At 40.1% G+C, this 17,692-nt stretch overlaps 1 protein-coding gene across 2 annotated transcripts in view; it reads right to left on the bottom strand.

Moving 5' to 3' along the window:
* Positions 1-17,692, bottom strand: part of PPARG (peroxisome proliferator activated receptor gamma) — a 128,251-nt gene that overhangs the window by 12,956 nt on the left and 97,603 nt on the right. Inside the window, exons 6-7 of one of the 2 annotated variants that reach the window (XM_036869003.1) lie at positions 13,917-14,116; positions 4,186-4,636 (exon numbers count right to left, since the gene is read on the bottom strand). In XM_036869003.1, coding sequence (XP_036724898.1) covers positions 4,186-4,636; positions 13,917-14,116 — 651 coding nt within the window. The remainder of the gene's footprint in view (positions 1-4,185; positions 4,637-13,916; positions 14,117-17,692) is intronic. The other variant, XM_036869004.1, reaches the window with a different exon arrangement.

Here is a 17,692-nt window from a genome sequence, read left to right as displayed (position 1 = left end):
CAGTCTTTGGATTGGGAATGACTGGAGTAGTTCTTTCTCTGGCCTCTACCCAACCAGCTTCTCTGGGTAAAGAAGGGAATCAAATTCCTTGGTGTTGAACAAACACGGGGTCCAGTTTACTCATTCTTATCTAGTGCCCATAGGTTGGCTTCATCTACAAAAGCAAACTTTGATCAGGGAAGGATGTGCCTTTTGTGATATGGGAACTAGTCAATGGTAAATTCTGTTTTTTTTTTAAAGGAAGTCTCAAATGATTCACAGGGTTTTCTTCTCATTATAACCACAGATATAAGAGTTTAAGAATGTATGACTGGCAGCTATCTTCAGATTTCTTTCACTGTTGTGAGGATCTAATGAAATCTGGATATTGGCTACTGTGAAGACAGTCTGGGAAACGCTAAAAGAAACTTGTTTATACAGCATCGACATTTAAATGATACTGTTTTTAATTTTCATAATTGAGAGCCAAAGTCTGCAGTATCTATTAAATTGAATAAGTTACTCTCAGAGCTATTTTTGACCAATTTAGAAAAATTTTAAAGGCCTAACTGAATCACTGATTTTCAAATAATCTAGCTTGTGTGTTATGGGCAGTATATGGCATTTTTCTAGATGAAATCATACTGTTGTCTTATGTGCCCATAAGACACCATTGCTCAGGTTCAAAAAGCCCTGATTTATCATGATTATTTCTTGTCTAGACCTTTCCTGGATAGAAACTAAGTATCTTTGAATGGCTTATTTCAAATGCCTCCCTTAATATCTGCGGTAGGAATATAAACTGGTACAAACTATACGGAAAAACCATCTGGCAATAATGAAACAAAAGACTTAAAAATGTTCATAGGCATCTACCCAGCAATTCTACTTCTGGTAATTTAGAATGAGAAAATAATCTGAAATGTTAACAGAAATTTACACATAAGAAGAATCACTCCAGTGGAATTTAGAACACATTTTCCATAATTTTGTATATTCTTCTCTATAGGTTCTTATAACAAATTATAAGCAACCCAAACATAAATAGGAAGATAATTTAGTATGTAATGGTCTTTTATAAAATGAAATACGTTATAGTCATTAAAAATGGCAGGGCTTCCCTGGTGGCGCAGTGGTTGGGAATCTGCCTGCCAATGCAGGGGACACGGGTTCGAGCCCTGGTCTGGGAGGATCCCACATACCGCGGAGCAACTAAGCCCGTGAGCGACAGCTACTGAGCCTGCGCGTCTGGAGCCTGTGCTCCGCAACGAGAGGCCGCGACAGTGAGAGGCCCGCGCACCGTGATGAAGAGTGGCCCCTGCTCTCCGCAACTAGAGAAAGCCCTCGCACAGAAACGCAGACCCAACACAGCCAAAAATAAATAATAAATAAATAATAAAAATTAAAAAAAAAAAATGGCAGCATATATTAGAGAAATGCAAATCAAAACTACAATGAGATACCACCTCACACCAGTCAGAATGGCCATCATTAAAAAGTCTACAAATAACAAATGCTGGAGAGGGTGTGGAGAAAAGGGAACCCTCCTACACTGTTGGTGGGAATGTAAGTTGGTGCAGCAACTATGGAGAACAGCATGGAGGTTCCTCAAAAAATTAAAAATAGAGTTGCCATATGATCCAGCAATCCCACTACTGGGCGGATATCCAGACAAAACTATAATTCAAAAAGATACATGTACCCTTATGTTCATAACAGCACTATTCACAATAGCCAAGACATGGGAACAATCTAAATGTCCATCAACAGATGAATGGATAAAGAAGATGAGGGGTGTGTGTGTGTGTGTACACACACACACACACACACAACAGAATACTACCCAGCCATAAAAAAGAATGAAATAATGCCATCTGCAGCAACATGGATCCAACTAGAGATTACCATGCTAAGTGAACTAAGTCAAAAAGAGAAAGACAAATACCATATAATATCACTTCTATGTGGAATCTAAAATATGACACAAATGAACCTATCTATGAAGTAGAAACAGACTCACAGACATAGAGAACAGACCTGTGGTTGCCAAGAGGGAGCAGAGGTGGGGGAGGTTGGGATTAGCAGATGTAAGCTATTATATATAGGATGGATAAACAACAAGTTCCTACTGTATAGCACAGGGAATCATGTTCAATATCCTGTGATAAACCATGATGGAAAAGAATACAAAGAAGGAATGTATATCTGTATAACTGGATCACTTTGACAGCAGAAATTAACACAACACTGTAAATCAACTATACTTCAATTAAAAAAATTTTTTAAATGGTAGCATATATATATATATATATATATATATTGTATATATGCTAGCACATACATAGAAACTTTTGGTAAGGGGAAATAGGACTCTGTTGATCCTATTTTATTCTGAGGATAGAGAGCTATACTTTTCACTTACACCTTTCTGTACTCTTTGAATTATAAAATGACCATATATTATTTTTATTTTTAAAATTAATAAAAATATTAATAAAGAGTATTAGTGGCATGAGAAAATGATTAAGTGAAAAAAGGAATATAAACATGGTATGTATAGTATGATTAGGAAAAATCTTAGAAATATATCACATGTTAATAATTATATTTCCAACTTTCAATAAAAATAAAATGTGCCTTAAAAATATTAGCTAGTAAAACAATACCAACTTGTTTTCTAATCTGGTTTTCCAAAATTGAATCTTTTCCTCCCAGTGGACCTCAAATAAACTGGAACCTCATTCTTCTTTGCTGAATTAATCACAGATCCCAGATGATCAAGGGTCAATTTGTTTAAGAAGTAGATTCCGTCAAGATATCAAAACATGTTGGATAGTGTATTTTTGTTACATTGAACGTAACACAAAAAAGGGGTGCTGCTTCAGACTTAACTTGTGCTGTGCTGTTATCTATGTGCACCCTAGTCATGTAAAGGGCAGTATCAGTGTAGACTCTGGAGCCACACTGCCTCGGTTCATCATCCTGGCTCCATCTTTGCTGCCTGGGTAATCCTGGGCAAGTGACTGAACCTTTCAGTGCTTTACTTTCCTTGTTTGCAAAATGGTACTTACCTTACTGGGGTTGTGAGAATTAAATGAATGTGTGTGAAGTGGCTAGAACACTTCCTGCACACAGTAAGTACTTAATAAGTGTTTGCTACTATTATCATCACTGATACACCGTGCACCTGATTTCAGAAGCATTCTGCGCTGGAGTAATTGGACAACAAAGGACTGCTCTTTGTAACATGCTGTCTAGTTACACACAGCTTACGTCTATAGGACCACTGTCCCCTACACATCAGTTTTCACGCACAGAGGATATCCTGTAGAGTACACACAAAAAGCTCGCCCGAAGTCCATTTCAGTCATGAAAACTGGTCACTTGAAAACAATCTTTATATTAGAGAGATGACACTAAAACTTTCTTCTACTCAAGTTGGAAACGTGGAAGGCCGATGAAAGTAGGATTTAGTATAAAACCTGGCTGTCGGAGTTGGTTAGTTAGATCATGTCCTTGCAAGGCCAAAAGTACAATGACTGGCTAAACAACTCAGTTTATTTCTCTGTTGGGTGTTCTTTGGTTCAGACTGCAACCTTAATCACAGCCAACCACCTCACAAAGGTTCTTCAAGGGGAGCCAACAGAGGACTCTACACGGGAGAGGAGACAGGGCTCAGTAAATGTGTGTTCCTTGATTCCTGATCCTGGGAAAGCAATCCAAAGTAACACCTCACCGATGCTGGGGCCAGACCATAATTTGATCACAAACACAGTGGTGCTTTCTCTATGCCAAGTGAGCACTGTCTTACAAAGTTATATATGTCATTACTTACATGAAGACTAGATTGGCCTTCTGGAAAGGAAAGGAAAAAGACAATAAAGAGGAAAAAAAAGGAGAAGAGGGCATTTGTCTTCCATGTTTGGATTTGACTAGAAAAAATATTTTGAAGAATAAAAGAAAAGTACCTGATTTACCTGAGTTACCCACAGCCTTCAAACAGAAAGTCAACAATATTCTTTCTCGGTACGTCACATAGGTAGTTACACTCCCATGGCATTATACCATTGGCATTTTCCATATGAAAAGTGTGGTAAGTGCAGAGAGAAAAGGCACATAGCCTAACACTAAGGAAAGTCCAAATTCTTTCAGCCATCCCACCACCACGCCACCCTCTTTCACGGAAGATCCAAAGAAGCAGCTTACCTCCACTGAGAATAATGACAGCTATAAATATTGCCAAGTCGCTGTCATCTAATTCCAGTGCATTGAACTTCACAGCAAACTCGAACTTGGGCTCCATAAAGTCACCAAAGGGCTTTCGCAGGCTCTTTAAAAACTCCCTCGTCATGAATCCTTGGCCCTCGGATATGAGAACCCCATCTTTATTCATCAAGGAGGCCAGCATCGTGTAAATGATCTCATGGACGCCGTATTTTAGGAGAGTTACTTGGTCATTCAAGTCAAGATTTACAAACCCAGGAATACTCTTGGCATACTCTGTGATCTCCTGCACAGCTTCCACGGAACGGAACTGACACCCCTGAAAGATGCGGATGGCCACTTCTTTGCTCGGCTCCTGCAGGGGGGTGATGTGCTTGAACTTGATTTTATCTTCTCCCATCATTAAGGAATTCATGTCATAGATAACAAATGGCTGCAAAGAAAAAAGGGAGAAAATGGCTGAGTTGGCGATTTCTAATTCAGCCACCACCACCCCAGCTTCTTTATGTACACTTGCTTTGCTAACTAAAATCTTTAAAGTCTAAAACACTTAATTAATAATGAGAAAATACTCATGTCTTGATTAATCCTCCAAATTGGCTTCTGGGACCAAACATATTTCACTAATATTGGCCTCCCTTTCCTTCCACTTATACTGCAACACCTTACCTGTGACTGGCTAATAGCTCCAATTTCTGTTGTTTGGAGGGTCTTTGTTGTTGATTTTTCAAATGATACGAAATCTACTGTTTATTTTGGCTTTCAATGGTATATGTTTTTAACCTTCTTTCAATAAAAAAATTATTTCAGCAACTCAGGGTTGAACAGACCCACTTGGACATAAAGTAATCTTGCAATTATAGAATAAATCTACTCAGATCTTGAAAGAAACACAGTGTGCATGTAAACTACACTTAACTATAAAAAAAATCAGTCTGAAAGCAGATTAAAAATACTGAGCCAAGAAAATGTCTGTTTCATTTTTTTTTAATGCTCTGGAAGCAATCTGTTTCAGAAAGAGCAGCTGTGTAAGGCCTGTGGGTAAAAGCTGCAAAAGTGTCAAATTAAAAAACTTATTTTTCAAAGTATGTATCCTTAAGGGTCAAGAATCAATAAAACATTTATCAGTTACTCAGGTTTGCAGCAGGCTGCTTTCAAAAGCACTGTTGTGTTAGTCACAGATGATCTTTCTCTTTCATTTCCGCATATAGAATTAACCAAAGGTTTGTGGTCCGTGTGAAATTCTCAAGGCTACTCTGAATGAGAAGCGGCTACACTTTATATATATAGTGGCTCTACTGAGCTCCATAAGGAGTTACCCTTAATAAGAGTTGAGGGTATCTGGGTTCCAGCTTTGGTTCTGCGGTAAACTACGTGACTTTAGAAAAGTCATTTATCTTTCCTAGGCCTCAAATTTCTCAACTGAGGGGAGTGGATTGCATTGGAAGTTTCCAACTCTTCTCTTGAGGATATGCTAGTTGCACTTCTCAGATGTAGTGTCTGTGATGTATGCGTGTGTGTGTGTATCTGTGTGAGTGTGCATGCATACTACATGTCCACTAAACATGAAGTCTTTGATATACTAAAAATAAAATTTCTTTTGAGCAGAGACGCTGAGAATTCTCTCCTCATTGGCAAGAGGAAGCAGATGCAATGAGTGCCATCAGTAGCCAGCTTAATGACCCACTGGTTCAGAGGATCTGACTATTAATCTCTATAGGAGTCTATGATCATCACCAAACTTTTTTTTTGGCCGCACCACATGGCTTGCGGGATCTTAGCTCCCTGACCAGGGATTGAACCCGGGCCCTGGCAGTGAAAGCACGGAGCCCTGACCACTGGACCGCCAGGGAATTCCCTTCACCGAACTAATAAGTCTATTCTACACTGAAGGAAATAACAGTAATACTAAGGGGTTTTCGATGTTGAGGAGATTTCCAAACTTGCCTATTATTTCCACACCATTCACTGGAGTTATTCCAGAAACTGTTACTTTTTTAAACCCCAAAATTCACTTCAATTGTATTGTTTAGCAAATACAAAACCACAAAGTAGGACAGATGTGAGTAACCCAAGAGTAAGCTCGCCTGGTGGCTCTAAGTCTTCAAGGAAACCAGGAGTGAAGAGTGCTTACTATGTTTTGGGCATTTCGCTCCCCCCCTCTCCCACTTCAGATTGATATTATTAACGGGAGAGGAAAAAAAGGATGGAGTGGATAAACAGTCACTTCAGTTAACACGTGCTAAGTTTCTCCAGAATGCCAGATTCTAATCATGAGAAAAACGTTAACAGAACCTAGGGAGAGGTGGTTTCTGTCCTCCAGGAGTTTTGTAGCGTATTATAATTTACGTTAACAAGAGCCTGGCTTTCTTTACTGCCATGAGAATCTGACGGTACCTGAAGAGTCCCCCTGCACCTGTACGAGTACCAATAACAACGGATATAACATTATCTCCTCTTCAGATGTGAAAAGACGGTACCTCGATCTGCCCACTTCAACTTTTGGATGAGCTCAACCACTCAGCTTCTTGGCACAGAATGGATGCATCAAATTCTTCCACCTCCATGTAAGCAATTTATCTGGAACTATGCCCTGATAAATCATCCTGTGACTCTTCCCCTTGACTTCCCCTGTCCCCTCATATAAAGCCCCGGGTTCCTGTTTTCGAAATTCTGTGAGAGTTGCACATAGGGCACAATCCTGCTAATTTTCTCTCTCAATTTAACAACAATGTGACTTGGTAACCCCTTGGCAATCGGCATCGGTCAGGATTTCCTGGCAGTAAACACTCAAGGACACAGAAAAGAACCAGCAGCCCCCACCATCATGCCAAACCATTCCAGTTTTTTCTTTTTTTTAAAAAAAAGATCCCTTCAGCGTTTTCAAAACGTGAACTGGCAGAGAATTATGGGTATTGACATGCAAATGAATCCCAGGTGGATTTCTTTGTTTTTCCTTGTCATAGCTGATTGTGCTGTTTTCGTTGCATTTTTTAAGTCTGCATAGATTCTTTCAACCCCCACGCGGATCTGTCAAACTGCAAGAGTGATCCGGACACGATGTGCCCAGAGATCTGCCTTTCTTTGCCACCAATTCACCAATTCTTAGGCTGCAAACAGTTCACTTGCACATTTCACACTGGGACCTCCTTACCCTGAAACAGCGAAGAGATAGTGGCCCACCTGGTTTGCAGAGGGCTGACCTCTTAAAACCACGGGTGGAATTCAGCCAGTGGAGTTTATCTTGGATCATGAATTTAACATTACACTTCTGGTAAAATATTCCCCATAAAATGTACTTCACTTCCATGTTTCTGTATTTTCTACAAAGCAAAGGGAAGCCTTACATTCTCTATTAGCTTGCACCGTATCACTGGATGATCTGCCATTTTAAGAGGAACCATATCCTCTTCAAATGTGGTCTTAATGATTTTACACTTTTAGTTGGGGGCTAACAATGTATTTATCTTCAGACGCTATATCAAATGGCTAGATAAGCATCTCTCCTTAACAGGAAAGAATGCTTAATTATGTCTAGGATGTTATCAGGGATAGATCCAGGCTTTGTGGGGCCTGAAATGCACACAATTGTTGAGGACATTTACAACAACTGTTGGGTTCAGTAATACAAATTATAAGAATAAATAGCTCAGGCCCTTTCTTGAGCATTGGAAGGGCTCAGCACAAGGGAGAGGCCCTGAAGCTTCATTAGCTTCATGGTGAATGGGTCTTTGGCTGTTACAAGTGCTTGTACTTCTCCTATTTTGGACACACCAGAACAAGGTCAGAATGGAATGAAGAAAATTGCACTTGAACACAATGTTTCTCCAGGGAACCAAAACGGTTTCTGTAAGAGGAAGTTAGTTTTCTTTGGAGAGATACATCCAGTGTAATTTATTTTGATATGTTTTGATTTTCAAAAACGGCTCCACATATCAAAACCGGGATGGGAATTAAGGGTACTGTTTTTATAGATAACTAAAATTAGTTCTAGATCTATAGCACACCTGCTATGTATAACACAAAGATCATGGGGGAAGCTGGCTTACTAATGAAAACAAAGTAGAGTAATAAAACTTTACTGTTTTGAATGGACAGATAGAACAATATTGTTTCTTAGTAGTCCAACAACATCACCATTTTAATATACAAGTTGTTTTAGTGATTATACATGAATGCTCTAAGTTTACAGCTCCTTTTGAATAATCAAACGGCAAGCTAGAGGAGATAAATGAGAAAATCAACTAAGAAAGCACAGATTATTCTGGTGATTTCTCCAATTTGGGAGATTGAAATTAGCGCAGAATTCAATCACCTGGTAACCATGTCAGAGTTAAAACTGGCCTGGAAAAAGGTGTGCCCCATCCCATGGGGCTCTCCTGCTAGTCTTAGTTTTCCTGACAGATTAGAGCAAAGGCTCAAGGAAGAAACTTGAATTCTTAGGGCCTATCTTCTTCATCTTCTTTTCTTCTTTCTTTTTATACTTCTGACTGACTTTTCATCTTGTGAGACACACATGGTTCTCCTTGATTAGCTCCAGTGGGTGAATGTTAATCCAAAATGCATTGGTTAGGTTTCCTCAACTTCTTTCTGGTTTCTCCCCTGTCGTTCCTATTTCCCTCTTGTTGAGAACCATGGAGTTTAGAGAACTAAAGGGTCTTCAGAAATAACCTACATCATCATTCTCTGACTATGTATGAATAAACTGAACTCGAGACTTTCCAAAGTCAAACAGCTATTTATAGCAAACCCTAAACCAGATCTCCTCACTCATGACTAATTCTTTTCTCTTTCTGTTGCTTTCTACATGACTTCCTCACTTTTGCTTTTTTAAAAACAATGACTATTCTGGGAGGAAGTGGAGCTTTTAAACTCTTATATGCCGGGATCTTGGAGGCAGTGTCCTTTGAACTATTATTTCCTAGAGATGCCAATTAAGTGCTGTATGTGATCGAAGTTAAGTTTGAAAGTTTCTCAAACATAATCTTGTTTTCCTACATGGTTTAGAGATTTAACACAAATAAAAACTTAAAATGAAGAATTATTCACACTCTAATGAACCAGCACATAGCCACAGCTCTTAAAGAAAAGTCTATTGCTGGCCAAAATGTTACTCAGCTGGCAAACAAGGGTACTGGCCAACTGAGTCTAATCATTAAAAATGAAAAAAAAATTAAAATGTTTTTCTTCTTAACTATATAGAATATTATCTTTTTAATTTATTGTCTGAAAGAACACCATTGGTTCAGATCTGTTATATCTTTATATTCCCGACAGTATTGGAAATAAAGAAATTTATTGTTTTAATATGAACATATGGATTAGTGATTCCAGGAGCCCAACTTCTTTAGTCACCATTGAAACAAATCAGCACTACTACCCTGCTCTTTATACTGCGGTTCCCAAGGCCCTTTTCTCTGAGGGTCTGTTTGGTATCTTTCTTCCCAGGGAAGCAAATTCCAGCTCACTCAGGCTTTTCCACAGTGAAAGGGGGAAAGAGACCACACTTTGTTTAGTTGTTAAGTGTAGGATTTAAAAGGACAGATATCTTTCCAACAGTTTGAGTTACCAGATTCGACGGCCCTAGTAAATTTTAGGATGCGAAAATTTAAATGGGTACAGAACTGTTTTCACAAAAGTTTACATTTCAATACTGGTTTTACTATTTGAAAGGTTCATATTTCACACACTATTTAGAAGAACCGTTTTTATGATGGCACCAGTTTGCTCCTGTAATTATAAAAACAGTGACTCCACATAGATCCATCATAAGCAATGGGATGCTTTGGGACCCAAAGTCCAACATAGTACAAATAACAAGCTTTATTCCTTATTTGCAGACAGAGTGCAGCCAGGAAGGGCCTCACCATGTCTCAGATATGGAGTGAAAAGTTGGCAGACACACCAAGGGTTTTTCTATTTATTGTTTTATGACAAACCATGGCACTGAAGATGGTTTTTGAAAACCACTCTCTGTTTATTTTCATCAACAAACATGGGATCACGTGACACTGACACACCCAGTGCGATCATCGCATCAGGGGAGTAGTCAAACACTGGGAACTTCCAAAGTCCATTCAGTTCTCAGGTTGCCTTCAGGAGATAAGCAGCCTCGCTCTAGCATATCTGTGGTTTTTAGAGTTCAGTAGGTTCTCTCAAAGAAGGGGCTGGGCTGGAACAAGCCATTGAAAAGGAAGTAGCCTGTGCGGAGAGTCGGTTCCATTCCTATCTGAGGGTGGCTAAAAGGCCTAGTGCTCCTAAATTTTCTTCTCCGGTGATCACATCCACTGAGTCCATTTCCCATCTTTCCCTAAGCCTAAAGTTCCCAAGCATTATTCTTTGCGGCAAGACAATGAAAGTAGGGCCAATCATATCCCAAAGATATGATATCTAAGTTAAAAAGATAGGAGGGGAGAAGGGGCATTTAACTTATCTGTTCATTTATCTGTTCTGTTCTGCAAGGTGGCACCAGCAAATAAGAGATAGAAGAGAATTTAGTGGGGAAGGGAGAAGCCCTGGTTGGCCTGGAGGCAAACGCTGGAGCTGGGCCTAGGCAATGGCTAAAATGAGCAGGAAGATAAATTTAAACAATGGCCTCTTCAATAAAGTCATTTCCTTTTCCAAAGGTTCTGGGTAACTGGTCATCCATCCACTATGCTGAGTAGCCTCCCCCAGGCTTGACTGAACCAACCCTAACGACATCAGTTCAAGCAGGGTGTACAGTGAGAAGCAAACTGCTCTATCGCACCAGCCACGGCCCCTCTTCCACATCCCCCACCTTCTCAAGAGTCCACACTTCTGCAAAAGTTCTCCTATCAATGCAAATCTTAACTTTCAAAAGTCCTGGCCAAGCGATAACATAACAGCCCTGAGACAGATGCTATCAAATGAATAACATGACCACGTAAGATAAAGAACAAATCTCTAGTCTCACTGGAAGTCACATTTTGATTTTTTTTTCCCTTTCGCATATTCCTCTCTGAACTATTTCTTTCCACTAGTGCTTAATTTGATTTTGCAAGATAAGGAGAAAAGAGAGAGCCAAACAATTCTATTGCAGTTTTGTGTCATCAGGGGATGGACTATTCTAATTTGGCCCAGTCTCTTTTTCCTTCCCAGACCCTAACAAGAGGCAATTTTGCCTCTATCCAGATCTTTAATGGTGCCCGGGTTGGAGAGAAAATCTTGGGTTAGAGGCCCTCTGATGAAAAGTCCAGAATTTCAAAGGGCATAGGCAGCAGCTTTTAATTCAATTAAGCAAATACATTCTGAGTAACCATTACGGGCAAAGCACAGTCCTAGTTACTACAGAGGGAAAAAGGACAAACTTGAGAAGCCTATAATCAAGCATTTTGCAGCCCCTTCCCTTAAAAGAGCTTAATACCTATTTATCCCATAAAAAGCCTACAATTACCTTAGTTTCAACTCAAAGATTTAGAGCCAAGGAGTCAATTGGAGTGAGCTTTTAAAGTGATTTACAGTGGATCGGGCTGTGGGCCCCTGAGTAACACGCAGAACAGTATGCTGGCCACTGGGAGTGTAAATTTAAAATCTTGACTACTGAGGAAATTTGTTTTTTAAATGCTTTCCTCTTATCTTTCAGGTACTATTAAATTAATAGGATTTCCAGTGTGGACCGCAGGTCTGGACTGGGAGATTAAAAGAAGGTGAGAAAGCAGTTCCTGGAAACTAAATGGCTCAAGGCAAACTGTGGAGTAAACACTGTGCTGTGGGCTGTCCCCCTGTCATCAAACCTCTCCCAGCTCAGGGTCTCCGGTTCGGCTCCCTGTCCCACATGGGCTCTCAGCGAGCTGTCGCAAGCTGCCTTCAATTGTTAACCCTATTTAGCTGTGTCACCCTGATCTGCCTTTTGTTTCTCTACCTTTAAATGAACACAGTTTACTTTCCGTAGTCAAATAAACTATGGAGAGGTCATTTGCTTTTGTTTTGCTGTGCCCTGATTTTTTCATTTAAAGAATACGTAGTCTCAGCTTTACCATGACCTATACTCCGTCGCCCTGCCCTATGGAAGACAGTAGCCCTCCTCACTAGAATTCAAGAACAAAACAGCACAAGGAAAATTTCCTGACTGTGAATGTACTGGGACAGCAGAACAAGGTGGAAAATTCCTGCCGTTCTAAATATTCATAAAAATAAACCATAACTCAGAATGCTTTCCCAAGGTGAAGCTTCCACAGTGTCTATGTCAACCTTGCCACTGCTGGCCGATGGGCGGGACTGGCTTCAGGGAGGAGAACGCACTCGAGTGGGAGGCACAGGGCCTGCGTTCTGGTGTCGCTTCTTCCACATGCTAACTCTGTGACCTCAGGGCAAAGCATTCAACCTCTCTGGACTTCAGTTTCCTCATCTTTAAAAAGAGGATAATAATAGCAGCTGTAAGGTGGTCATGGGTCTTGAACATAATAAATATGCAAGAATTAAAAAAAATTATAAACAACTGGATACAGGTATCATACTGTCAGAAAACCTACTGCCCTTCTTGATATTTGGCTTTTTATGCAGCAATATCCCACAGAAGTTTTCTTTTTCTATTAGCTGATTCTACTCTTATGGTTTACCTAAAAGGGGGAAAAAAAAAAACCCATCTTGAGATAGTCATTAAAATACATTAACGGGTGATAAAACTTTTCCCAAAATATAACTGAGTGCGGAAAGAGTTACACATTTCTGTCCAGTAATCGCACACCTTTCCTGCAGGGGTTCATTTGAAAATAAACGACAGCATAAGAAGGCTTTCAAGGGCTGGGACAGTGTCTTCTGAATGTTCTGTGGCTCTTACTACCCTAGGAACCTGCTGCAGATATTATACTCAGAGTCAGACCCTACCTGTGAAAACTGCGGTACAGAGATGTGACCCAGGTCACAGTGCAAGTTGATGGCAGAATTGGGACCAGAATTCAGGCACAGTTATATTTTGTTTTAATATAATTCCAAGTTGCTTTCTCAGTTTCCTATCAGGGAAGAATTTTGCTTCTTGGAAAACTTGACTCAATCACCATTATAACCCACTCTGGGTTTCCTAAACAGTGGTCATCAATGTGCCTGCAGATGTTTGAGAATGCATTGGGGTAGCCCCGGCTGCTCAGAGCCTCCAAGAAGATAAAATTCATACACACAATAAAAGGACAGAGCTTCCAGTTCCGAGGAATAATCAAGACAGTGCTGCAAGGAAAGAAAGTAATATCTGAAATGTATTTTTATACCCCACGGAGAACTTCTAAGAGGTAATTTGAGTAGTTCTGAATGATATAATAATGGGATTAACTACCTTTTCCAAACCTAGGTCAGGCCCTTCCCAGAGAAAAGCAGAGCTGTTTGAAGGCATATAGATGTGGCCAGTTATTTTGATGCCAAGAAAAGACACGGATCCTGAAAGAGCATGGTGGGATGAGGGAGGTCAGAGTTCATTTGTTCAAGTTAAGATGACCTGTACCTTTTTACACTATTCTCAAAAATTTTATTAGGAGAACTTGAAGGAGTTTTTCCCTTTTCAAAATGTTTACTTACCCTATCTGAAAACACTTCCTTTCCTCTGTTTGAGACTCAGCCTGTGGTCGGTACCAGCCAACAGCTGAGTGGTATTCCGCATGTGTGTGTGTGTCTGTGTGTAACATGGTAAGTCATTTACTCAAAGGGAAAACAACAACAACAAACCCAGCCACCCCAAATGAAGACAGTAGAAGAGAACTAACTGATTTGTCTGTTGTCTTTCCTGTCAAGATCGCCCTCGCCTTTGCTTTGGTCAGCGGGAAGGACTTTATGTACGAGTCATACAAATGTTTTGCCAGGGCCCGGAGATCAGCAGACTCTGGGTTCAGCTGGTCGATATCACTGGAGATCTCCGCCAACAGCTTCTCCTTCTCGGCCTGTGGCATCCGCCCAAACCTGATGGCTACAGAGGAAGAGAAACGGCAGGATGAATGACTGCATTATTGTATATATATACATCACAACCTCTTTTATCCTTTTATTCATCAATGGACACTTAGGTTGTTTCCATTTCTTGGCTATTGTAAATAATGCTGTAATGAACGTGGTGGGGGCAAATGAATTAAGTTGAGTCTTACTAAAAATGTTTTTGTCCTTTAACATCTAAGGGGTGAACTTGCAGTCATATCAGGCTTTTGACAATGAGTAAGGCTTCGTCTCATGGTCAGTTTTCCACTTTTAACATGTTGATTTTACAACAGCTGTAGCCTGTAAACGAGACTTATATAACACTATTGCTTTTCATATGACTTTTGCCAATAAGTTATGTTTTTCCACCTCTCTTTCTTGAGGGAAAAAAAAATGTGCGCATTTAGAGGTTTTGCAGGATTTGGCAACCTAATAACTATCACTTTATTTTCCAGCTCCTCTAAAGTAAAACGAGGAGCAGCCTTATCACCACTATTAAGTAATTTTTCAGTTGGGGTAACATTTTTCAAACTATGTGTAAAGAATATTTAAACATTTGCCTAGGTTTCTTTCCAAGGTCGAGATGAGCAAGACACGTCAGCCTCACCTTCTGACCCTGAAGTCTTCCTTGACAACATTTAATTCATTCACTGAACACCTGTTTGATGGAAGACACTGGCTTGACAGACGGGGCTGGGAGACACAAGGATGAAAGGGACGCGTCTAGTAGATCCCAGATATAAAAGAGCCTAAATATACACGGATTATTCTCTCTCTCATGGACCGCTCTTTACCAGCACCTTCCTTTCCACCTAAGCCGAGTTTAAGCTTCTGACCCTGGCATGATCTCCCCCTCATGCTCTTTCCTCCACCACTGGACTTAGTGAAAGAGTTGTCTTCCCTTTCTGTCTTACTATTTATTTCCCAACCCACTGCAATCTAGTTTTTCCTCATTTAAATTCACCAGACCTTCGCTCTTAAAAGGATCCAAAGTTTTCCTCACAGTCAGATCTAGGGGCCTCTTCTAAGTGCTCATTCTGCTTGAGCTTCCCAGCTCCCTCCCAGCCGTTAATACTGTTGACCTTCTCCACCCTCTTATTTCAAATTTTTCTCGCACTGGTTTGTGCTTTTCTGGCTCTCCTAGCTTTCTGGCTGCTATTTTCCAGACGTCTTTGACGGTGCCTCTTCCTTCACTTATATTCTGCTATTCCTAGTTTGACCTTCTCTCTAACTCAGAAAAACGTGCTAATGACTCCTGCCCTCTCTTCCCTGAGATTTGGACCCTTATTTTTCACTTCTTCCTGTGTTCCTTTGCACATGGATGCTGGATATTCCATAAATACCTCAAATGCAACATAAAATCAAACTTTTCATTTTCCCCTCCAAACTGTCTCCTCTTCCTGTGTTCCTTTCTTGATTAATTCACTCTATCACCCAAACTAGACACCTCGAATAATCTTTGACAACCCCTCTCTCCTTGGACACTTGTATTCATTGGTCACTGCTGAGATATTTCTCTCAATGCCATTTCTTCTCACCGTTCCCAATGTTTTAGATCACAATATTGCATTGGTCTTCCGATGGATCTCCCCAATTTTTCCCTCTCTAACTTCTCCTTTTTAGCTGTCAGTAGTTTGGTTTTTGGTAATACAGGTCTGATCACTCCCTCGCTTTATAAGAATGTGGTGCTACAGGAAAGGTAAGAAACACACAGAAGAGGAAGAATGGGGAATTAGAAGTCGGATGGAAAAGAAGGCTTTTGAACTGGGCCTTCAGCACCACATAGGATTTTGACAGGAAACGGAAGGACACAATACGCAGAGCCCCAGAGGTATTCTATCACAGGGCACTTTGCAGGAACAGCAAAGTACGCAGTTTGTCTGAAATGTAAGTGGAAAGGGCAGCAGAAGGAAAAGGAGGTGAAGGCTAGATTATGGGCAGTAATGAATGCCCTGCAGGTATAAGTACCACAGCTCCTTTAGGACTTTTTACTTTGTTATATTTTCTGAAAGTTAACATTTGGGTAATTTTTCCTCACACCACAAAGAAGATGAAAGAAACAAAAAGTAACATGTTGCAGTTTAAATTTATTTGCCATTCAGGCTTTTCTTTTTTTGCTATATACACAGTGCTTCTGTTTACAAGGAAGGAGAGAACTACCTTAAAAATGCTGAATGACACAAAAATCTGTGAAACCATTTTTCTAGCATTTTATGAAGCTGCTAAAAAATTATTTTGAAAGTTGTCGCTTTTTTTTCAATATAAGAAAAAAATCCATCATTTATATAATAGGATATCCTAATCAGTAAAGCTAAGGTTTCACTAACTTTTTACATTTATAAAAATTATTATTTTTGTCCAAATTGAATGGTATGGGGAAACCTAGCTGAATGACTCATAAGTAATATAAGTCAACTCTTCTTTACTTCAGATTTTTTTAAAAATGCACAGCCTAAACTTATTATTTTATTATTTAGTTCATACGAAAAGCAGCTCTTGAATATTAAATATTCACTAGTCAAAATTCTTAATGACTAAATTATCCTATTAAAAATAAAGAGGACACATTTTAAAAATATGATTAATGTCAGGGATCTTGACAGCAGGACTTTAAAACAGAAATTGTACTTTGAAAAACTATAAAAATGTGTATGAGTATCCATTTGACTGAAGAAGCAACATTAATATACAAGAGTATTTTTATTAAGATTCTACAGATACCAGCATCACTATTTCAAAGTGTAAAACAAGTAGTAGCTGATACAATGATCACTTAGGAATTTGGTTCTTTATTTCTGCTTTACTTTCACTTAGAGCTTTCCTCTATAGGCAGTGTCTAGACAGGGCATTGAGCCGATTGTGTTCGGGACAACTCAGGAAGACTTCGAGCCGTCAGCAGGATTGAACCATGGTCTAGAAATGATGGATTGTTAAATACCAAAATAGGTGGAACTTCGTTTATCTTGATCATTATAGAAAAACAAACACTTTCTTCCCAAAGCGTATCAATCCAACACCTGGGTGTTGGATCCTTGAAGGTGACTTCAAAGTCTCCTTCAAAGGTGGGAGCGGATGGCTAACGGGGAAGCTAAATGCCCTGAAGGGACTGAACAGAGACCAAAGAGCAGAAGGAAAAGTAACACAGAATGGAGAGAATTCACTTTGGGGGATGTTTATTTCTTCTCGTGTGTACTGTGAATAGCAAGGAGCTTGATCCTGGGGGCTTCCCTGGTGGCACAGTGGTTAAGACCCCGCCTGCCAGTGCAGGGGACACGGGTTTGAGTCCTGGACTGGGAAGATCCCACATGCTGTGGAGCAACTAAGCCCGTGCGCAACAACTACTGAGCCTGCGCTCTAGAGCCGCGAGCCACAACTACGGAGCCTGCGTGCCACAACTACTGAAGCCCGCGCTCCTAGAGCCCGTGCTCCACAACACGAGAAGCCACCGCAATGAGAAGTCTCCGCACTGCAATGAAGAGTAGCCCCCGCTCGCTGCAACTAGAGAAAGCCCGCACACAGCAATGGAACACCCAATACAGCCAAAAATAAAATAAATATTAATATAAAATAT

The sequence above is a fragment of the Balaenoptera musculus genome, chromosome 11, assembly GCF_009873245.2.
Source record: "Balaenoptera musculus isolate JJ_BM4_2016_0621 chromosome 11, mBalMus1.pri.v3, whole genome shotgun sequence".
Taxonomy (NCBI): Eukaryota; Metazoa; Chordata; class Mammalia; order Artiodactyla; family Balaenopteridae; genus Balaenoptera; species Balaenoptera musculus.
The sequence above is the reverse complement of the archived record's forward strand: the minus strand, read 5'-3'. Positions and strand labels throughout refer to the sequence as shown.